At 43.0% G+C, this 24,456-nt stretch overlaps 1 protein-coding gene across 4 annotated transcripts in view; it reads right to left on the bottom strand.

The window, feature by feature from the left end:
* Positions 1-24,456, bottom strand: part of tmem181 (transmembrane protein 181) — a 105,244-nt gene that overhangs the window by 34,764 nt on the left and 46,024 nt on the right. For all 4 annotated transcript variants that reach the window (XM_052011388.1, XM_052011389.1, XM_052011390.1 and 1 more), the window contains 5 exons: positions 21,986-22,108; positions 17,809-17,889; positions 13,121-13,220; positions 6,130-6,260; positions 5,790-5,881 (listed from right to left, as the gene is read on the bottom strand). In XM_052011388.1, coding sequence (XP_051867348.1) covers positions 5,790-5,881; positions 6,130-6,260; positions 13,121-13,220; positions 17,809-17,889; positions 21,986-22,108 — 527 coding nt within the window. The remainder of the gene's footprint in view (positions 1-5,789; positions 5,882-6,129; positions 6,261-13,120; positions 13,221-17,808; positions 17,890-21,985; positions 22,109-24,456) is intronic.

The following is a 24,456-nucleotide window of genomic DNA, read 5'->3' as shown; positions in this document are numbered from 1 at the left end:
ATTTCTTTAGCCAGAGGGTAGTGAATTTATGGAATTCCTTGCCACGTACAGCAGTGGAGGCCAGATCATTGGAGGCATTTGAGGAGGAGATAGATAGATATCTAATTAGTCAAGGTATCAAGGGATATGGGGATAAGGGCGGAAATTGGGGTTAGAATAGTTTTTTTTTGTTTTTGCTCATGGAGCAGATTCCCCCCCCCCCATTTCTCATTTATTTTTCCCCTTTTCTTTGGAGCAGACCCGATGGGCCGAATGGCCGACTTCTGCTCCCTTGTCTTGTGATCTTGTAATGTTCTAGAGTATGTAGATATCAAGAGAGAGGATGTGTTGGAGCTGTTACAAAATATTAGGACAGATAAGTCCCCGCAGCCTGACGGAATATTCCCCAGGCTGCTTCATGAGGCGAGGGAGGAGATTGCTGAATCGTTGGCTACGATCTTTGAGTCCTCATTGTCCACGGGGATAGTACCAGAGGATTGGAGGGTGGCAAATGTTGTCCCCTTATTCAAAAAAGGTAGTAGGGATAGTCCTGGGAATTACAGACCAGTGAGCCTTACGTCTGTGGTGGGTAAACTGTTAGAAAGGATTCTAAGAGATAGGATCTATGAGCATTTAGAGAATCATGCACTGATTAGGGACAGCCAGCATGGCTTTGTGAAGGGAAGACCTTGCCTCACAAGCCTGATAGGGTTCTTTGAAGAGGTGACCAGGAATATTGATGAGGGTAGTGCAGTAGATGTGGTCTACATGGATTTTAGTAAGGTGTTTGACAAGGTTCCGCATGGTAGGCTTCTTCAGAAGGTCAGAGGCCAAGGGATCCAGGGAGGCTTGGCCATGTGGATTCAGAATTGGCTTGCCTGTAGAAAGCAGAGGGTTGTGGTGGAGGGAGTGCATTCAGATTGAAGGGCTGTGACTAATGGTGTCCCACAGGGATTGGTTCTAGGACTACTACTTTTTGTGATATTTATTAATGACTTGGATGAGGGGGTGGAAAGGTGGGTTAGCAAGTTTGCAGACGACACAAAGATCGGTGCTGTTGTGGATAGTGTGGAGGGCTGTCGAAGCTTACAGAGGGACATTGATAGGATGCAGAGCTGGGCTTAGAAGTGGCAGATGGAATTCAATCCAGAGAAGTGTGAGGTGGTACACTTTGGAAGGACAAACTCCAAGGCAGAGTACAAGGTAAATGGCAGGATTCTGGGCAGTGTGGAGGAGCAAGGGATCTGGGGGTTCATATCCACAGATCAGTGAAAGTTGCCTCACAGGTGGATAGGGTAGTTAAAAAAGCTTATGGGATGTTAGCTTTCATAAGTCGTGGGATCGAGTTTAAGAGCTGCAAAGTAATGATGCAGCTTTACAAAACTCTGGTTAGACCACACTTACAGTACTGTGTCCAGTTCTGGTCACCTCATTATGGGAAGGATGTGGAGGCATTGGAAAGGGTGCAGAGGAGATTTACCAGGATGCTGCCAGGATTAGAGAGTATGGATTATGAGGAGAGACTAAAGGAGCTAGGGTTTTATTCATTGGAGAGAAGGAGGGGAGACATGAGAGAGGTATACAAGATATTGAGAGGAATAAATAGAGTGGACAGCCAGCGCCTCTTTCCCAGGGCGCCAATGCTCAAGAGGACATGGCTATAAGGTATTGGGTGGGAGGTTCAAGGGAGATGTCAGAGGGAGGTTTTTCACCCAGAGAGTGGTTGGTGCATGGAATGCGCTACCTGGGGTGGTGGTGGAGGCTGATACGTTGGTCAAGTTCAAGAGATTGTTAGATAAGCAAATGGAGGAATTTAAGATAGAGAGATATGTGCGAGGAAGGGGTTAGATAGTCTTCGGTGTGGTTTGAAGGTCGGCATAACATGGTGGGCCGAAGGGCCTGTATTGTGCTGTATTGTTCTATGGTTTATAACATGCAATTTGTTGTCTTGCAGCAGCGGTACAGAGGAAAGACATAAAATTACTATAAATTACAAAAATAAATAAATAGTGCAAAAAAAAGGAATAACGAAGTAGTGTTCATGGACCATTCAGAAATCTGATGGTGGAAGGGAAGAAGCTGAGAAAGGGGCATGTCCTGGATGGTCAGGATCCTTAGTAATGGATGCCGCCTTCTTGAGGCACCACCTCTTGAAGGTGTCCTCTATGGTGGGGAGGGTTGTGCCCGTGATGGAGCTGGCTGAGTCTACAACCCTCTGCAGCCTCTTGTGATCCAGGTTGTGATGCAACCAGTCAGAATGCTCTCCACCGTACATCTATAGAAATTTGTAAGAGTCTTTGGTGACATGCTGAATCTCCTCAAACTCCTAACAGAGTAGAACCGCTGGCGTGTCGTCTTTGTGACTGCATCAATGTGTTGGGCCCAGGTTGGATTCTCCGAGGTGTTGAGATGCCCAGGAACTTGAAGCTGCTCACCCTTTCCACCGCTGACCCCTCAATGAGGACTGGTGTGTATTCTCTCGACTTTCCCTAAGTCCACAATCAATTCTTTGGTCTTGAGTGTGAGGTTGCTGCTGCGACACCATTCAACCAGCCAATCTATCTCACTCCTGTATGTCTCCTCATCGCCATCTGAGATTCTACCAACAACAGTGGTGTCACTGGCAAATTTATAGATGGCGTTTGAGCTGTGCTTAGCCACACAGTTATGAGTGTAGAGAGAGTAGAACAGTGGACTTAAGCACACATCCTTGAGGTGTGCCTGTGTTCATTGTCAGTGAGGAGGAGATGTTAGAACCGATCCACACTGACTGTGGTCTCCCGATAAGAAAGTTGAAGAACCAGTTGCAGTAGGAGATACAGAGGCCCAGGTTTTAAAGCTTGATTAGTACTGAGGGAATGATGGTGTTGAATGCCAAGCTGTAATCAATAAACAGCAGCCTAATGTATGTTTTGCGGTTGTCTAGGTACTCCAAAGCATAGTTGAGAGCCAGTGAGATTGCGTCTGCTGTAGACCCGTTGCAGTAGGCGAATTGCAGTGGGTCCAGGTCCTTGCTCAGTTAATTCTAGCCACAACCAACCTCTCAAAGCACTTCATTACGGTAGATGTGAGTGCTATCAGGAGGTAGTCATTGAGTCAGCTCACCCTGGTTTTCTTGTGCACCAGTATAATTGCTGCCCTCTGAAGCAGGTGGGAGGCTCAGACCGCAGCAGTGAGAGGTTGAAGATGTCCTTGGACAGTCCAGCCAATTGGTCGGCACAGGTTTTCAGGGTCTGACCAGGTACACCGTTGGGGCCTGCCGCCTTGCGAGGGTTCACCCTCTTGAAGGATGTTCTGACATCGGTCTCGGAGAGAGATCATAGGGGTCACCGGATGCTGTGGGGAGTCGCACAGGTGTAATGTTATTCTCCCTTTCAAAGTGTGCATAAAAGGTGTTGAGCTCGTTGGGGAGTGAAGCATCAGTGCCATTTATGCTGTTAAGTTTTGCCAAGAGGGCATAGTTTAAGATCAGAGGTGAGAGATTTAAAAGGGACATCAGGGGCAGCTTCTTCATGCAAAGAGTGGTACATATTTGGAATGAGCTGCCAGAGTTGGTGGTTGAGGTGGGCACATTAGCAACATTTAAAAGCCATCTAGGTTAATACTTGGATAGGAGATTTAGAGGGCTATGGGCCAAATGCAGGCAGGTGGGATGAGCTCCCTGGGCAATACAGTTGGCATGGACAAGTTGGGCCAAAGAGCCTGTTTCCATGCTGTATGACTCTATGATTCTCTTGACCAGACAACCCTATCATTCCAGTAATTAGCCTGGTGAATCTCCTTTGGTGTACCCACATTCCATCCGCCAACTCCCCCCCCCCCATGCTACTGTATCCTTTTCTTTTAGGTAAGAGACAAAACTGTGCACTGTATTCCAGGTCTGGCCTCACCAACACCCTGTATAAGTGTAACAAAACCTCTCATTTCTAAACTCCAAACCTTTTGCCATTGTGTCATTTGCCTTCTTAACTTGCCTTCTATGTTTTCATGCTAATCTCTTATGTAGTACCTTATTGAAAGCTTACTGGAAGTCCAAATTCATCACACCCACTGGTTCTCCCTTATCTATTCTGCTAATTACATCCTCAAAAAATCTCAGTAGATTTGTCAAGCATAATTTCCCTTTCACAAGTCCACATTGATTTTGTCCAATCTTGTCTCTCTTCTTTATCTTTGGTAATGGACTCCAGCATTTTCCCACCACCAGTGTCAGGGCACCTGTTTTCCCTCTACCTCTTAGTTGCATACCACTGTCTGCTACCATCTGTGATGTATCTGCCTTGCCAGTGGCACAACACACACCCTGGATGGTGTTGCAGGAGTATTGGCTGGAAGAAATGTTTGTGAGTATGACTATCAGACTGTTGCCAAACAAATCAGAAGGCTATGATGCTTGGGATCCACCAATGACTTGGTAATTTGGATTCAGAATTGGCTTGCCTGTAGAAGACAGAGAATAGTGGTGGAAGGGTGTTATTGTGGCTGACCAGTGGTGTTCTGCAGGGATCAGTGCTGGGGCCTCTGTTGTTTTTGATATATAAAAATGACTTGGACGAAAATGTAGATGGGTGGGTAACTTTGCAGATGACACAGAGATTGGTGGAGTTGTTGACGGTATAGAGGGCTGTCAAAGGATAGAGCAGAATATAGATCAGTTACATATATGGGCAGAGAAATGGCAGGAGGAGTTGAATCCAAGTAAGTGTAAGGTGATGTACTTTGGGAGGTCAAATATAAGGGGCAGGATCCTTAACCGCATGGATGTACAGAGGGATCTCGCAAGTCCATGGCTCCCTGAAAATGGCAACACAATTACATAGTGTGGTAAAGAAGGCGTATGGCATGCTTGCCTTCATTGGTTGGGGCACTGAGTATAAGAGTAAGGAAGTCATGTTGCAGCTCCATAAAACTTTGATTAGGCAGCACTTGGAGTATTGTGTGCAATTCTGGTTACCCCGTTACAGGAAGGATATGGAGGCTTCCCCTCAGATACATTCCAGATTACAACCACCCTCCACGTGAGGAAAAATTCTTCCTTCTATCCCTTCTAAATCTCCCACCCCTTACCTTAGACCTAAGCCTTCTGTTATTGACACCTCTGCTGTGGGGAAAAGTTTCTTACCACCTCCCCTATCTATGCCCCTTTTAATTCTGCATACTTCAGTCTGGTCCCCTGTCAGCCTTCTCTATTTCATTGAAAACAAACCCAGCTTATCCTGTTTCTCCTCTTAACTAAAATGCCCCATCAGACACTACATCCTGGTGAAACTCCCCTACACACTCTTTATGAACTTTTATTTGATAATGCTCCTAAATAACATTTTGAAATACTTTGCACTGTTGAAGTCGTACAAGTTGTTGTGTTATGCTCTAGTATGTTGTGTTATGCTCTTGTACAGTATGCTTACTGTAAGTAGATCGGCAGAGCAGACCTACTTTAATACCTTATATAGAAGCCAGGAACTACAACACAACGCAAGGTTCAGCTTATTTGCTGAACCTCGTGTGCAAACACTGAGTTTGTCTCCCTACAACCACAAGATACTAAATTTCACATCATTGACTTTAAAATAATATTAAACCACCTTAAGTTGTAAAATGTACTAAATGAATGCAAGCCTCCATTCATAAAATATCTCAACACTGCTTGTTGCTCTTCTAGGTCCCCAAAATGTTTCCCAAATTATATGGTTAAACTTCAACACTTATCAGTTTAAAAAAAAATCGAAAGATTGCAGGAATCTGAAACTAAAGGTTTTCAGTTAAGAGCCACATAAAAGACAAGCGTTTAAAATAATACCCTTACTCACGTCTGCCATATTCCCAATGTCACAGCAGCCAGCCAGAGGAGACCAACAATTAACAGTTTAGGCAAATAAAAAGTTAAGAACTTCCTCTCTCCCTGAAAGAGAAATAAAAATATGCAGGGATGATTAGACATTTATAAATTCATAAAATCAACAGCTTGTATGAAGTAGGCTGCACTGATGAGAAACAGGGGTGGGGAGGGGTAATGAGGAGTGAGGGGGCAGCGTAGGTTTAACGGTACCAGTAGATGCTTGGTGTGTGAAGTGGAGGTGGGAGAAGACAAACAACTGGTGGGGTAAAAGTTGCTAACAAGCGATTCCATTCTGCTGAGTTCCACTGTACCTGCACACGAAATCCATGGTAAACACAAAGCCAAAATAGCAGCAAGGCACAGAGGAAGATCGCTTGGAATAGATCATCCAGCATTCCTGGAAACCAGCTGTTTACAAGAAACGAGAGTGGGAAGAATGGGTCTGAAAATGAAAGGAAAATAATATCACTGTGTCAAACGTTTTAGAAAAACCCAAGCACTATGACAACATATTCTTCTGAAAGCAAGGTCAAAGTTTGCCATTCCGAGTTCTGAGGATTCCTGAAAACTTCAGATGGTTCAAAGAACATTACTCACTCTCACTTTAAAAAGCACATATCCATGCCCGAACAGATATCCATCTCTGTCAATCCCCAATCTCTCATTAAAAACTTCCTCGAACACTGTGCTATCAACAAAAAGTTCTTCAGATATTACCAGCTCAGGAATGAAAACATATCATTGAAAATATTTCACAGGAATGAAAATAAAACCATGTGTTTCTGTTAAAGTAAAAGGCAAAGCTGCTGGGAGTTGGGAACCCTGAATGTCATGGGATATTGTAACTCTGGTCAAGAAAAAGGTGGCGGCTTGGGACAAATACAGGCAACTGGGATCAAGTGAGTCACTGGAGGTATATAGAGGATGCCAGAGTATATACAAGGAGGAAATTAGGAGGGAAAAGAGGGGGCATGAGATGGCTTTGAACCATAGAACCATTGAACAATATAGCACAATACAGGCCCTTCGGCCCACCATGTTGTGCCGACCTTCAAACCACACCTAAGACTATCTAACCCCGTTCTCCCACATATCCATCTATCTTAAATTCCTCCATATGCTTATTTTTTTTTAAAATTAAATTAAACCTAAATTAAATTTTATTTACAGCGTGGTAACAGACCCTTCCGGCCCAACAAGTCTACACCGCCCATTTTAAACCCAAATTAACCTACCCGTGCGTCTTTGCAATGTGGGAGGAAACTGAAGCACCCGGAGGAAACCCACGCAGACACGGGAGAATGTACAAACACCTTACAGACAGCGACAGGAATCGAACCCCGATCGCTGGCGCTGTAATAGCGTCTCAATCTCTTAATAGCATAACAATCTCTTGAACTTGACCAACGTATCAGCCTCCACCACCACCCCAGGCAGCGCATTCCATGCACCAACCACTCTCTGGGTGAAAAACCTCCCTCTGACATCTCCCTTGAACTTCCCACCTTAAAGCCATGCTCTCTTGTATTGAGCATTGGTGCCCTGGGAAAGAGGCGCTGGCTGTCTACTATCTATTCCTCTTAATATATTGTATACCTCTCTCATGTCTCCCCTCATCCTCCTTCTCTCCAATGAATAAAACCCTAGCTCCTTTAGTCTCTCCTCATAATCCATACCCTCTAATCCAGGCAACATCCTGGTAAATCTCCTCTGCACCCTTTCCAACGCCTCCACATCCTTCCCATAATGAGGCAACCAGAACTGGACACAGTACTCTAAGTGTGGTCTAACCAGAGTTTTGTAAAGCTGCATCATTACTTTGCGGCTCTTAAACTCGATCCCCCGACTTATGAAAGCTAACATCCCTTAAGCTTTCTTAACTACCCTATCCACCTGTGAGGCAACTTTCACTGATCTGTGGATATAAACCCCCAGATCCCTTGCTCCTCCACACTGCCCAGAATCCTGCCATTTACCTTGTACTCCGCCTTGGAGTTTGTCCTTCCAAAGTGTACCACCTCACACTTCTCTGGATTGAATTCCATCTGCCACATCTAAGCCCAGCACTGCATCCTATCAATGTCCCTCTGTAAGCTTCAACAGCCCTCCACACCATCCACAACACCACTGATCTTTGTGTCATCTGCAAACTTGCTAACCCACCCTTCCACCCCCTCATCCAAGTCATTAATAAATATCACAAAAAGTAGCAGTCCCAGAACCAATCCCTGTGGGACACCACTAGTCACAGCCCTCCAATACAAATGCACTACCTCCACCACAACCCTCTGCTTTCTACAGGCAAGCCAATTCTGAATCCACACGGCCAAGCCTCCCTGGATCCCTTGGCTTCTGACCTTCTGAAGAAGCCTACCATGCGGAACCTTGTCAAACGCCTTACTAAAATCCATGTAGACCACATCTACTGCACTACCCTCATCAATCTTCCTGGTCACCTCCTCAAAGAACCCTATCAGGCTTGTGAGGCAAGATCTTCCCTTCACAAAGCCATGCTGGCTGTCCCTAATCAGTCCATGATTCTCTAAATGCTCATAGATCCTATCTCTTAGAATCCTTTCTAACAGCTTGCCCACCACAGACGTAAGGCTCACTGGTCTGTAATTCCCTGGACTATCCCTACTACCTTTTTTGAATAAGGGACAACATTCACCACCCTCCAATCCTCCAGTACCATCCCCGTGGACAACGAGGACTCAAAGATCCTAGCCAATGATTCAGCAATCTCCTCCCTCGCCTCACGAAGCAGCCTGGGGAATATTCCATCAGGCCCCGGGGACTTATCTGTCCTAATATTTTCTAACAGCTCCAACACATCCTCTCTCTTGATATCTACATGCTCTAGAACATTACCTTTACCAACACTGTCCTCAGCGTCATCAAGACCCGTCTCCTTGGTGAATACTGAAGAGAAGTATTCATTGAGGACCTCACCCACTTCCACAGCTTCCTGGCACATCTTCCCACCTTTGTCTTTAATCGGACCTACCTTTACTCTAGCCATCCTTCTGCTCTTCACGTACGAGAAAAAAGCCTTAGGATTCTCCTAAACCCTACTTGCCAAAGCCTTTTCATGTCCCCTTCTTGCTCTCCTCAGCCCCTTCTTAAGTTCCTTCCTTGCTACTCTATATTCCTCACAAGCCCTATCTGATCCTTGCTGCTTACACCTTATGTATGCTGCCTTCTTCTTCCTAACTAGTTGTTCCACCTCTCTTGTCACCCATAGTTCTTTCACCCTGCCATTCCTTCTCTGCCTCACTGGGACAAATTTATCCCTAACATCCTGCAAGAGATCCCTGAACATTGACCTCATCTCTATAGTACATTTCCCTTCAAAAATATTATCCCAATTTACACTCTCAAGTTCTCACCTTATAGCCTCATAATTCACCTTTCTCCAATTAAATATCTTCCCGTCCTCTTTGCTCCTATCCTTTTCCATGATAATGCGAAAGGTTATGGGACAGTGGTCACTGTCCCCCAAATGCTCACCACCGATAGATCTGTCACCTGACCCGGTTCATTACGTAAAACTAGATCTAATATGGCATTCCCTCTAGTCGGCCTGTCAACGTACTGTGACAGGAATCTGTCCTGAACACACTTAACAAACTCCGCCCCGTCTAAGCCTTTGGCATTAAGCAGGTGCCAATCAAAATTTGGGAAGTTGAAGTCTCCCACGATAATAACCCTGTTATTTTTGCATCTTTCCAAAATCTGCCTCCCAATCTGCTCCTCAGTATCCCTACTGCTACCGGGGGGCCTATAGAATACTCCCAGTAGAGTAACTGCTCCTTTCTTGTTCCTAATTTCCACCCATATTGACTCTAGAGAGGATCCTTCTACATTATCCACCCTTTCTGCAGCTGTAATTATGTCCCTGACCAATATCGCCACCCCTCCTCCTCTTCTCCCCCCCCTCCCTATCTCTTTTAAAACATTGAAAACCAGGAATATTCAATTTCCATTCCTGCCTTGATGTCAGCCATGTCTCTGTAATAGCCACAATATTGTAGTCCCATGTACTTATCCAAGCTCTCAGTTCATCACCCTTATTCCTGATACTTCTTGCATTTAAGTAAATGCACTTTAGCCCATCCACATTACTACTTTTATAGCCTACACTCTGCTTCTCCTTCCTCAAAGCCTCTCTACCTGTTAGATCTGACTTTTCCCCATTCCCTTCTTCCTCTGACCTACTCCTCCGGTTCCCATCCCCCTCGTAAACTAGTTTAAACCATCCCGAACCACCTTAGCAAACCTGGCTGCATGGATATTGGCCCCCCTCAGGTTCGGGTGTAACCCATCCTCTCTGTACAGGTCCCACCCTCCCCAGAAGAGATCCCAATGATCCAAAAATCTAAAACCTTCGCTCCTGCACTAACTTCTCAGCCACACATTTATTTGCCATCTCCTCCTATTCCTACCTTCACTATCACGTGGCACTGGCAGCAATCCTGAGATTGTTACCCTTGAGGTCCTGTTCTTCAGCCTTCTGCCTAGCTCCCTAAACTCACTTTTCAGGACCTCATCCCTCTTCCTACCTATGTCATTGGTACCAACATGAACCACGACCTCTGGCTGTTCTCCTTCCCGCTCAAGAATCCTGTGGACCCGATCAGAGAAAATTAAAGAGAATCCCATTTTTTTTTTACATACATTAAAGGTAAAAGAGTGACGAGGGAGAGAATAGGGCCCCTCAAAGACTAAGATGGAAATGTGTGTGTGGAGCCACTGGAGATGGGCAGAGTTCTCAAAGATTATTTCTCCTCTGCTTTTACCACTGAGAAAGATGTGAAGACTTGGGAATCTGGTAAAGTTAATGGAGGTATTTTGAGAGCAGTCCACATTACAGTAGAAGAGGTGTTGAATGTACTAAGATGTACGAAGATAGACTAATCTCCAGATCCAGATATCCAAGAACAAATACTATGGGAAGCTAGAGAAGAAATTGCAGGAGCCCTCGCTGATATATTTAAAACATCACTATCCTCTGGCGAGGAGCTGGAAGACTGGAGGATAGCAAATGTTGTTCCTTTATTTAAGAAGGGCTGTAAGGATAGACCTGGTAATTATTGACCTGTTTGCCTAACATCTGTGGTAGGTACGTTGCTGGAAAGCATTCTGAGGGATAAGATATACTTACATTTGGAAAGGCAGGGGTTAATTAGGAGTAGCCAGCATGGCTTCATGCGTGCAAGATCTCCTCCTTCGAATTTGACTGAGTTTTTTGAAGAAGTAACGAGGAAGGTTGACGCAGGGAGGTCAGTAAAAGTAGTATATATGGATTTCAGTAATGCTTTTGATAAGGTTCTGCATGGTAGGTTGCTCTGGAAGGTTAGATCCAAGGAGAGATAGTAAATTGGATACAAAATTGGCTGGATGGTAGAAAACAGAGGGTGATGGTGGAAGGGTGTTTCTCACACTGTAGGTTTGTGACTAGTGGTATGCCCCAGGGATCGGTGCTGGGCCCATTGTTATTTGTCATCTATATTAATGATTTAGATGAGAATATATGAGCAGTATTTTTTAAAATTTTTTAAAATTTTTATTTTATTACAGCGTACCCGTACGTCTTTTTAGAATGTGGGAGGAAACCAGAGCACCAGGCGGAAACCCACGCAGAAACGGGAGAATGTACAAACTCCTTACAGACAGCGATGGGAATCGAACCCTGACCACTGGCGCTGTAATAGCGTCACACTAACCGCTACGCTACCGTGCGTTAGTAAGTTCGTAGATGACACTAAAGTAGGTGGTGTCATAGACAGTGAAGGGGACTATCAAGAGCTGCAGCTGGACCTTGATCGGCTGGGTAGGTGGGCTGAGAAATGGCAAATGGAATTTAATTCAAAAAAAGTGCGAAGTACTACATTTTGGAAGGACGAAACAAGGTAGGACTTTTACATTGAATGGAACGGCCCTGGGTACTGTTGTAGAACAGAGGGACCTTGGAGTACAGGGGCATAGCTCCCTTAAAGTGGAGTCACAGGTAGATAGTGCAGTGAAGAAAGATTTTGGCATGCTGGCCTTCATCAGTCAGGGCAACGACTATAGAAGTTGGGAGTTTATGTTGTGATTGTACAAGATGTTGGTGACGCTACACTTGGAGTAGTGTTCAGTTGTGGTCACTCTGTTATAGGAAGGATGTGATTAAACTGGAAAGAGTGCAAAAAAAATCGACAAGGATGTTGCCAGGACTCCAGGGACTGAGGTATAGGGAGAGGTTAGACAGGCTGGGCCTTTACTCCTTGGAGCATTGGGGACTGAAGGGTGCTCTCATAGAAGTATATAAAATCATGAGGGGCATAGATTGCATGAGCAGTCTTTTTTCCAGGGTTGGGCAATTGAAAACTCGAGGACATGGTTTTAAGATTAGAGGTGAAAGGTTTATTAAGAACCTGAGGAGCAACTTTTCTTTTAAACACAGGGGTGGTAGATATATGGAACCAGCTGCCAGAGGAAGTGGTTGAGGCAGGTACTTAAGAAGTATGTGAACAGGTATATGGATGACAAGCATTGAGAGGGATTTGGGCCAAGTGCTGGGAAATGGGATTAGTTTGAATATACATCTTGTTTGGAATGGACAAGTATGTGGCTAAGGGTCCTTTTCTGTGCTGTATGACTCTATTTCAATCGATATCATCACCAACCATGGAGCAAAACATCATTCTGTCATTAACAGTCACATAAATTGTGCCCTATTTTAGATACACATACTTCTCAAAATGTAGGTGAAGGTACAAAGAGCTCACTGGAAAAGGCCAGAAACACAAAGTTGTACATCAAGATTAATAAATAACTTCAAGATATGGGAAGTTCATAACTGTATCCCATTCTTCACTTTCACATAAAAATAAACCACAAACAGCAGCAGTTCACCGGGAATAGTATCAAACATTTCTGGACACCACGTTTAAAAGAAATAAAGAAAACTAATCTCCTGCCTTGTTTCCCCACTCAATGTAAAGCCCCTCCCAGATCCTAATTTCTCCAGGAGACTGAACACCACACAGAAATTCTTTATTTCCTTATGGGAGCAAGTGCAGGCCATGGCCTGAGCTCCCTATGAAACAGGCTGCAGGCAGGGATTCCCAGTCACCCTGTGAAACATTCCTTAAGTTTGGCTTTCTGAGATCCCCAAGGAACATGCCATAAAATGAGATTCCTGAGATTGTGATGGAACAGACCATAAAGTGGGATTCCTAATCTCCCAATGGGATTGGCTGTAGGCATGGATACCTCAGTCCCTAATATGCAGCAGCAAACATCAATGACACATACCATTATAAAGCAGTAACAATGGCAGTAAGATGGACATCCATTTCTGTTCAATCGCCCAATCTCTCATTGAAAACTTCCTCAAAGAGTGAGCGAACAGGCACTGTGGAATCAACATAAAGTTCTTCAGGGATTACCAGCTCAGGAACGAAAATATTTCAATCAATATTATCATAAACTGTGGAGCAACATATCACCCTGTCATTAAGATAGATATGTCCAAACACCAACATTAAACGCAGCTCTGAGAGGGGATGATATGTTAAATGATCATCAAACAAGGTTAAAAATAGAAAATGCTCAAAGTACTCCACTGGTCACATAGCATCTGGGGTAATAATTGTAATAGTGAGAGATTTCAATTACCTAAATACTAACAGCAATATAGACAGTGTGAAGGGGATAGAGGACACAGAATTCCTAAAGCACATTCAGGAGAAACATTTTAGCCAGTGTGTAGCAAGCCCAGCAAGAGTAGTGGAGGGAATATTCCTGGAGTTAGTTTCAGAGAATGGGAGTGAAAGGGATGTCTGCAGATGATCTATTTTATCATAATTCCATTATGTTTAGCATAATTATGGAAAAGAATCAAAGCAAAATAGGGGTAAAGTTTTTAAATTGAGCAGGTCAACTTTACCAGTGAAGACTGGAACTAGCTACCTGAAGGTGACCCAGTTTCAGAGCAATGGAGGCTTTCAATAAGGAGATCCAGATCCCTACAAAAAAATGGTAGGACTGTCCAACCTGGAGCCCTTAGATGACAAGGTGAACAGAATGAACAAAGGGAAGTTAACAGAAGGAGGATTATCAAAAGCAGAGCAATGAAAGTAAAAGCAAAATCTAGAAAGCAAGTGGTAGGAAAACATATTGGCAAGATCAAAAAAAACAAAACAAGAAAAAGGATAAGATTTATTATTAGTCACATGTACGTTGAAACACACAGTGAAATACATCTTTTGTGCAGAGTGTTCAGGGGGCAGCCACAAGTGTCACCACGCTTCCGACGCCAACATAGCATGCCCACAACTTCCTAACCCATATGTCCTTGGAATGTGGAAGGAAACCGGAGCACTCAGAGGAAACCCACGCAGACACAGGGAGAACGTACAAACTCCTTACAGACAGCAGTCAGAATTGAACCCGGGTCACTGGCGCTGGAATAGCGTTACACTAACCACTACACTACTGTGCAATAAGGTAGGACCTTATTGGGGACCAAAACCAACGTGTGTGCAAGGAAGGTTCCTATTGAATATTTCCCAACTGCCTTCGCAAAAGAGGAGGATAATGCAAATGTAATTAAAGCAAATAAATGTGAAATACTGACAGAGAGGAGACACAAGAGACTGCAGATGCTGGAATCTAGAGCAACACATAAGATGCTGGAGGAATGGACAGTCGACGTCGAGGGACCAGGTTGACCTGGTGTTGGTCAATGAACCTGGCTGGTGACTGATCTTTCAATGGGTTAATACTGAGGAAACAGTTATCACAACTCTTTAAGTTTTAAGGTAGCTATGAATAAGTATGGACCTTGCAGGAAAGTATTAATTTGGGTGAAGGCAAATTACAAGAGTATTAGGCAGGAACTAGGGAGAGTTAATTGGGAATAGCTGTTTTTTGGCAAGTCCACATCTGACACGTGGAGGATGTTTAAGGACCAACTGCACAGAGTACAGGACATGTAAGAAAGGACAAGCATGGAAAGGTAAGGGAACCTTGGATGTTGAAAGAGGTGATGAATATGGTCAAGAACAAAAAGAAAGTATATGTAAGGTTTAGGAAGTTAAAATCAAACAGAACCCTTGAGGATTATAAAGAAGCTCAAAAAAGAACTCAAGGAGGGAATTAAGAGAGCCAGGAGGGGCCATAAAAATTCCTTGGCAGGTAGGATTAAAGAGAATTCCAAGGCATTCTATAGAGCACGAGGATTACTAGGGAGACGGTAGGACAACTCAAGGATAAAGGAGAGAACATGTGCTTGAAGGCAGAGGACATGGGCGAGGTCCTGAATATGTTGTGTTGGTATTCACCAAGAAGGACGTGGAGGATAGTGAGATCAGTGTGGAGCTTGCTAATATGCTAGGGCATTTTGAGAATAAGAAAGGGGTAGTGTTGGGTCTCTTGAAAAACATTAAGATGGGTAAGTTCCCAGGGCCCGATGGGATATACCGCAGGTTATTGAGAGAGGCAAGAGATGAGATTGCTTGGGCCTTGACTAAGATCTTTAGTCCTCTGTAGCTACAAGTAAGATCCTGAAGAACTGGAAAGTGGCTAATATTGTTCCTTTGTTCAAGAAGGGAAAAAGGGATAATCTGGAAACTATAGACCAGTGTGTCTCACATCAGTAGTAGGGAAGCTATTGGACAGGATTCTTAGAGATAGGATTTATGAGTATTTGGAAAACCATGGCCTAGTTAAGTACAGTCAGCATGGCTTTGTGCAGGGCAAGTCACTTCTTACTAACTTGATTGAAGGTGATTGATGAAGGTAGAGCTGTGGACATTGTCTACATGGATTTTAGTAAGGTATTTGACAAGGTCCCTCATGGTAGGCTCAACCAGAAGATTAAGGTGAATGGGATCCATGGGGACTTAACCATTTGGATTCAGAATTGGCTTGCCCATAGAAGACAGAGGGTTGTGGTCAATGGGACTTATTCTAGTTGGCGGTCCACAGGAATCAATACTGGGACCTCTGCTGTTTGTGATATATACAAATGGTTGGATAAAAACGTGGATAGGTGGGTTAATACATTTGCAGGTGATAAGATAAGATACAAAGATTGGTGGCATTGTGGATAGTGTAGAAGATTGCCAAAGGATACAGCGGGATATAGATCAGTTGCAGATATGGGCGGAGAAATGACAGATGGAGTTTAATCCGGCCAAAGTGAGGTGTTGCACTTTGAGAGATCAAATGTAAAGGGACAGTACACATTTAATGGCAGGGCCTTTAAGACTGTTGATGTACAGTGGGATCTTGGGGTCCAAGTCCATAGTTACCTGAAAGTGGCTGCACAGGTTGATAGGGTGGTAGAGAAGGTGTATGCTTGTCTTTATTAGTTGAGGCACTGAGTTCAAGAGTCTGGAAGTTATGTTGCAGCCTCTTAGAACTCTGATGAGGCCATATCTGGAGTATTGCATTCAATTCTGATCACCCCATTATAGGAAGGATGTGCAAGCTTTGGAGAGGGCGCAGAAGAGGTTTACCAAGATGCTGCCTAGATTAGAGGGCATGTGCTATAAGGAGAGGTTCGACAAACCTGGGTTGTTTTCTCTGGAGCGGCAGAGATTGAGGGGAGACCTGACAGAAGTTTATAAGATTATGAGAGGCAGACAGTAGACAGTCGGTATCTTTTTCCAAGGGTTGAAATGTCTAATACTAGAGGGCTTGCATTTAAGATGAGGGGGCAAGTTCAAAGGAGATGTGTGGGGTAAGTTTTTTTTTCACACGCAGAAAGTGGTGGGTGCCTGGAACGCGCTGCCACAGGGTGATAGTGGAGGCAAATACGATAGAGACATTTAAGAGACTCTTATCAATGTGCAGAGAATGGAGGGATATAGATTATGTAGGCAGAAAGTATTAGTTTAGTTCGGTGTTTAATTACTAGTTTAATTTGTTCAGCACAACATTGTTGGCCGAAGGGCCTGTTCCTATGCTGTACTGTTCTACGTTCTACTTTCATGCACTTGAACAACTCGATAACCTGTACAAGACCACGCTGACTCCTCCTGATCTATATCCTGTTGCAGAACCACAATATCCCCATTACAACATGCCCTTCCACATATTTTAGTGTGATTGGCAAACTTGGAAATCTTAACATTTGATTCCCTCCTGCAGATTATTAATGTAAATCGTAAACAATTGAGGGCTGAGAACCAATTCCCTCCATCAACTTTCCTGTCATATCTTCAAAGAATTCGATCAAAGTTGTCAAACATCATTTACTTTTCCTGAAGCTATGCTAAATATGTTTAATTATGTTCAGCTTTCCTAAATGATTAGTTATTTCCTCTTTGACTATTGAATCTAACATGTTAAACTGCCCTGTAGTTTCCCACCTTCTGTCTTCATCCCTTTTTGGGCAAAGGAGTCACATTAGCTGTTTCCAATCTTCTGGTGCCCTCTCAGAATTGAGAGTTTTGAAAAATTTCAACCAATAGGTCCACTATTTATGCAACCACTTCCTTTAAAACCCTTGGGTGCAGACCATCGGTCCTGGCGATATGTCCACCAGCCTCGTGTTGCGTCTTGTCAAATGCCTTTTGAAAATCTAAATACATTACATCTACAGATTTCCCTCAGAATCAGATATATTATCACTGACTTATGATGTGAAGTTTGTTGTTTTGCGGTAACAGTACAGTGCATCAACTCTATGGACTCTCCCCATTCCTCAAGGAATTCGAGCAAATTTGTCAAACATGATTTGCCTTTCATAAAATCATGTTGACTGATTTTAATTATATCAAGTTTTCCTCAGTGATAGGCTACTTCCTCTTTGATGATTGACATCTTGCCAATGGATAGCTACTTGATGGTCAGCATACACATACCAACCTGCGTCTGTGCTGAACGACTCTAAAGCTGTCTTGTTTTTGACATCAAGAAGGGATTTAAGTAGTATTATTCAAAACATAGTCACCCACCAAAATGCAAATCTCTCCTGGACATATTGTACTTACTGTGACCATGAAAGTGAAAACTACAAAGATAAATCGGAACCAGATCTCCACTTGTGAAAATGAGGCATTATACATCTTCAGCTGTTGAGAGAAACATAACATCAGATTTAAATGAGCAAGACAAACAGAGTCTCCAGAAGTACTAAACTTACTTCAATTTGAAGCACTACCTAAGTTTGTGGCACCACAGGAGGGACCTGCTTTGCTGCACAGGAGGGACAAGTAAAAATCACAATAGGAGAGCTAGATAGGGGATTTGCTTGTGAGGGGAGTAAACAAGCATTTGTGTGGCTACAAGTGAAGATTCCTAGAGGGTACAGGCTTCCCTGGTGCCAGGGTCAAGGATGTCTCAGAGCTGCTGCAGGGCACACTAAGAAGGGGAGGGTAAACCAGCAGTCATCATGGTCCATCATCTTCATGCCCACCATTGTATTTATCTATAATAGTCCCATTTACCGGCATAGGTGTGTAGAGTTCTACACCTTGACAATTCAAGTGTTTATCTCAATGTTTCTTAAACGTGATGAATATTTTCCTCCACCACCTCCTCAGGCAGCACGTTCTGTGTTAAAAATCTCCCCCAAAAAACCCTCTAAATCGCCTACCTCGCATCTTATACCTATGGGGATTTAGCCACCCCCAGCATGGGAAAAAAATTCTACCCTAGCTATCCTTGTCATAGTTGAAGGTAGGACATGATTATCAACTCAAGGTATAGAATCTCCAAGTGCAACTGGGTGTAGGGCGTGTAAAAAAAGGAGGCACTGCAATATTAAGGATCCTATTGCATCCAGGAGAGCTTTTTTAACCAGCACATGGATTACTCTGGCCCTGCGAGAGAAGGGCCAGTCTGAGGCCTAATCTTAGGAAATGTAGCCAGGCAACTGGGTGAAATATTTTGGAGATAATGACCATAAGTCTGCAAGTTTCAAGGAAAGGGAAAAGGATGGGACAGAAATTAAGATCCTGGATTTGGGCAAGGCTGATTTAATATCACAAGACAGGAACTGACAAAAGTAGACTGTGAGCAGTTACTTGCAACTGACAAGTGGGAAGCATTTAAGTGAAAGTTCACGGCAAATGTGTTTCCATAAGGGTGAAAGAAAACGACAGCAAGTCCTGGGTGTCAAATGATATTGAGAACAAGATAAAGGAAAATGCAAACATATCACAGATTTGGTCTAGATTCAAAACTGGCTTGGTGATAGGAGACAGAGGGTGTTGGTGGAGGGTTGTTTTTATTTTATTAGAAGCCTGTGGCCAGTGGTGTACTGCAGGGATCAATACTGGGACACTTATCGTTTGTGATGTACATTAATGATTTGCATATGAATGTAGGATGTATAATAGTAAGTTTGCACATGACACAAAAAGTGGTGGTATTATTGATAGTGAGGAGGATGGTCTTGGACCACAAGATGTCTTGATCAGTTGGTAAAAATGGACAGAGCAATGGCAGGCAGAATTTAATCCTGATAAGTCTGAGGTGATGCACTTTAGAACATACACAAGGAATAGTAGGGCCCTAGGGAGTATTAACAGAGGGACCCTGGAGCATACCTGCATTCATTAACTGGGGCATAAAATATAAGAGCACAGAGGTTATGGTACCGCTTTATAAAGCATTGGTTAGGCCATTACTGGAATACTGTGTGCATTTCTGGTCACCACATTATAGGAAGGACATGACTGCACTAGAGAGGATACAGAGGAGATTCACCAGGATGTTGCTTGGGATGGAGAATTTCACATGATGAATGATTTGATAGTGTGGGGTTGTTTTCCTTGAAGCAGAGGATGCTGAAGGAGAACCTGATTGAAGCATACAAAATGAGGAGTATAGATAGTGGAGATGGTAGGAAACCTTTCCCCATAATTGTGGTATCAAAAACCAGAGGGCATAGGTTTAGGGTAAGGAGGAAGAGGTTTAGAGGGTAACCGAGGAAGAATATTTTCATCCAGAGAGTTTCTGCAATCTGTAACACACTACCTGAGGTTATGGAAGAAGGCACTCTCACAACAATGATGTATCCAGACAAAGATCTGCCAAAGCTTAATAGGCTAAGGACTAGGTGCTGGGAAGTGGGATTACTGTAGATCGGTAATTGATGGCTGGTATGGACATGACTGAGTCTAAACAACATTAGACACCTACAAAGTTTAAGAATCCTAGTTGGTTGGTTGCCACAATATTGAAATCTGGTATATAAGCAATTTGGATCTGAATGTACAAAGCATGGTTAGTAAGCTTGTGGATGATACTAAAATAGGTGGTGTTGTAGATCGAGTAGAAAATTACAGGGGGGTTTTGATCAGCTAAATTGGTAAATTGCTTTATTATTGTTACATGTACTGAGGTACAGTGAAAAACTTCCCTTGCATATCGTCCAAAAAGATCATTTCATTACAACAGTGATTTGAGGTAGTACAAGGTAAAACAATAACAGAATGCAGAATAAAGGGTTACAGTTACAGAGATAGTGCAGTGCAGGTAAACAATAAGGTGCAAGGCCATAACAAGGTAGATTGCGAGGTCAAGAGTCCATCTTATTGTACCGGATCAATAGTCTGATAACAGCGGGATAGAAGCTGTCCTTGAGCCTAGGTATGTAGGTCGAGGATTGGCAAATGGCTTTCAATCCAGATAAATGTGAGGTATTACATTTGGGGAGATCAAACCGGGATAGGACTTATACAGTGAATGGTAGGGCCCTGGGAAAGGGAACTAGGAGTGCAAGTGCATAGTTCGCTGAAAGTGGCGTCACAGGTAGATAGGGTGGTGAAAAAGGTGTCAGGCACATTGGCCTTCATCAGTCGGGGGCATTAAGCATAGGAGTTGGGAAGTTATGTTGCCGTTATATAAGACGTTGGTGAGGCCGCACTTGGAGTATTGGGTATAATTTTAGTCACCCTGTTATAGAAAATATGTTATTAAACTAGAAAGAGTGCAGAAAAGATTTACCAGGATGTTGCCTGGACTTGGGGGGCCTCAGTTGCAAGGAGAGGTTGCATAGACTAGGACTTTATTCCCTGGAATGTAGGAGATTGAGGGGTAACCTGATAAGAGGTATATAAGATCATGAGGGGTATAGACAGGGTGAAAGCACATAGTCTTTTTCCGAGAGAGGGGGTGCTAAAAACAAGAGGGCATAGGTCTAAGATCAGAGGTGAGAGATTTAAAAGGGACATCAGGGGCAGCTTCTTCATGCAAAGGGTGGTGCGTACTTGGAATGAACTGCCAGAAATAGTGGTTGAAGCGGGCACATTAGCAACATTTAACAGCCATCTAGATAAGTACTTGGATAGGGGAAATTCAAAGGGCTAAGGGCGAAATGTGGACAGATGGGACTAGCTCACTGGGCAACACAGTCGGCATGGACAAGTTGGGCCCAAGGGCCTGTTTCCATGCTGTATGACTCTACGAAGTCAGTTGTGATATAGGAAATGCCAATTTAGCACAGTATGCTCCCAAAACAACAACGTTATATTGGCCAAATAATATCTTTAAGTAATTTTCACCAAGAGATAAATCATACATCCAATTATGTCTAATCTAGTTGTTTAACTTAACTAAGAGAAGAGTAGATATGCAATGCCCATTACAATGGAATGCCTTCTCTATTGCTACTTATACCACTTAGTCAAGGTACAGGAAGGGAACAACACATACAGTAAATAGCATCTTCAGACCACGTGGATGTTGCCAGCCTACAAGATAACTGGAAATCAACAAGAACTGATCAAGGCTCTTATCACCAATGAGATGTCCTGTCCAAGAATCAACCTCAGTCTCAACCCTTAGCACCAATGCATAAAACATGGTATTTGCAATAAAGCAAAATGAAAAAGAGGGGGAAATTGTTAGCAGAAAAGTGAAAATGTATGGAGTGATAGGGAGATTAAGATTCTTGTTAAATTACATCTTTAAATCACATACTGTTCTCTCTTTAGAATCACACAAAGATGGTGTAGTTAAATGAATATATAACTAAACACACCAACAAATGGGTGTGCAAGATGCAGTTGTGGAAAAAAAATGAAAACTCATTTTTTATACCTTTGAACATCATAATTAAATAAGGGATCTTTGATCATGTGTTTACATGAACTATTTGTGAAGACGAGGAATTAAATACATAAAACACTGTGGAAAATCAAAAATGGATGGTGTACTTACAGTGAAATTCACATCCTTTATTGGAAACTTAGTGTTTGCTAGATTGTAAAAAGTGACAGTGATCACATATTCTGTGTAGTTCAGGTAACCGAGATGCAGCACGATTATTTCATCACAGAGACGCTTTAAAATAAAATAAAAATACCAATTAGTCATGTTCTCACAAAAAAAACTGAAATATTGATGCAACTGTAATACTCAGAGGTTCATGGTAGCTGACATGATACATTACCCATGATGCACACATCCTCCTGTTACAATTTCTGGCCATATTTATGTTTAAATATAACACAAAGATATTTTCATTTATGAAGCTTGTAGTGTAAACAATTACATCTATACAAATACAAATTCTGCCAGTAACACTAACAAAGCCAAACAGTGGAAGCCTGAAATGCAGGAACTGCTGGAAATCACAGATGGGCAGCATCTGTGGGGAAACAGAGAGCTTGGGATGGTAGTGTAGCTCAAATGCCCCACCATTTATCCCAACTCTACATGATGCCAAGTTTCAATCCATGCTAACACACTTCTTCCAATACCTTGGTATCTTAATTTATGTACCAGTCTTTTATGTAGAACCTTGCCAAACGCCTTTTGGAAATCTAAAACATACTTCAGCAGGGTTCTCCTCCATCAACTTTCCTGTCACATCTTCACAGAATTCGATCAAAGTTGTCAAACATGATTTACTTATCATAAAAGCATCTTAAATAGCTTTGATTATATTCAGCTTTCCTAAATGATTAGTTATTTCATCATTGATTTGATCTTGCCAAAAACAGGTGTTAAATTAACTGGCTTCTAGTTCCCTGCCATGTTTTCTTCTATTTTGAACAAGAGAATCACATTGGCCATTCTCCAATCTTTAGGCAGCCTCCCAGAATTTAGTGAGTTCTGAAAAATTTCACTCCTTGGCTCCACTATCTCTTTTCTCTTTCTACAGATGCTGCCTGGCCTCCTCAGTGTCTATAATATCATATGTTGTCCTTTCAGATCTCCATTTGTTTTTTCAAATTTTCATATTAAAAGGTAGGAAGCATGATTGGGAAGGTGGGATGGTTTAAAGCACCTTCCTGCTACAGTTCAGTGATGGGGGTTACAGACCCCTGCAGTTACAGTTCAGTGATGGGGTTACAGACCCCTGCTCTTACAGTTCAGTGATGGGGTTACAGACCCCTGCTCTTACAGTTCAGTGATGGGGGTTACAGACCCCTGCTCTTACAGTTCAGTGATGGGGGTGGGGGGTTTACTGACTCCTGCTGTTACAGTTCAATGATGGGGGAGGGGGGGGTGGTTATAGACCCATTGTCCTCTGGAAGTAATTCAGAAGACACAGGATCATTTCATCCCAAAGAAGCAGCAGCATTCTAAAGGGAAGATGAGGCAACCAGAGCAGACAAGGGAAGTCAAAGACAGCATAAAAGCAAAAGAGAGAGCATACACTATTGCAAAAATTAATGGGAAGCTAGAGTATTGGGAAATTTTTAAAAACCAACAGAAGGCAACTAAAAAAGCAATAAGGGGAGAAAAGATGAAATATGAAGATAAACTGGCCAATAATATAAAAGAGGATACCAAAAGTTTTTTCAGACATATAAAGAGTAAAAGAGAGGCGAGAGTGGACATCAGACTGCTGGAGAGGTAGTAATGGGGGAAAAAAGAAATGGCGGTCAAACTAAATAAGTATTTTGCGTCAGTCTTCACTGTGAAAGACACCAGCAACATGCCAGAAATTTGAGGGTCAGGGGGCAAAAGTGAGTGTAGTTGCTATTACTAAGGAGAAGGTCCTTGGGAAGCTGAAAGATCTGAAGGTAAATAAATCACCTGGACTGGATGGACTACACCCAAGGGTTCTGAAAGAGATAGCTGAAGAGATTATGGAGACATTAGTAGTGATCTTTCAAGAATCACTAGATTCAGGAATGGTTCCAGAGGACTGGAAAAATCACAAATGTCACTCCACTCTTTAAGAAGGGAAGGAGGCAAAAGACAGGCAGTTATAGGCCCAGTTAGCCTGACTTCAGTGGTTGGTAAGATGTTAGAGTCCATTATTAAGGATGAGGTTTCGGGGTACTTAGAAGCACATGATAAAATAGGCCAAAGTCAGCATGGTTTCCTTCAGGGAAAATCTTGCCTGACAAATCTGTTAGAATTCTTTGAGAAAGTAACAGGCAGGATAGACAAAGGAGAGTCAGTGGATGTTGTTTACTTGGATTTTCAGAAGTTCTTTGACCAGGTGCCGCATAGGAGGCTGCTAAACAAGTTAGGAGCCCATGGTATTACAGTAAAGGTACTAGCATGGATAGAAGATTGACTAGCTGGCAGAGGCAAAGAGTAGGAATAAAGGGAGCCTTTCCTGATTAGCTGCTGGTGACAAGTGGTGTTCCGCAGGGATCGGTGTTGGGTCTGCTACTTTTTACGTTATATGTCAATGATCTGGTTGACAGAATTGATGGCTTTGTGGCCAA

The sequence above is a fragment of the Pristis pectinata genome, chromosome 3 (assembly GCF_009764475.1).
Source record: "Pristis pectinata isolate sPriPec2 chromosome 3, sPriPec2.1.pri, whole genome shotgun sequence".
In the NCBI taxonomy this organism is placed as follows: domain Eukaryota; kingdom Metazoa; phylum Chordata; class Chondrichthyes; order Rhinopristiformes; family Pristidae; genus Pristis; species Pristis pectinata.
This window is presented reverse-complemented; position numbering and strand designations above follow the sequence as displayed.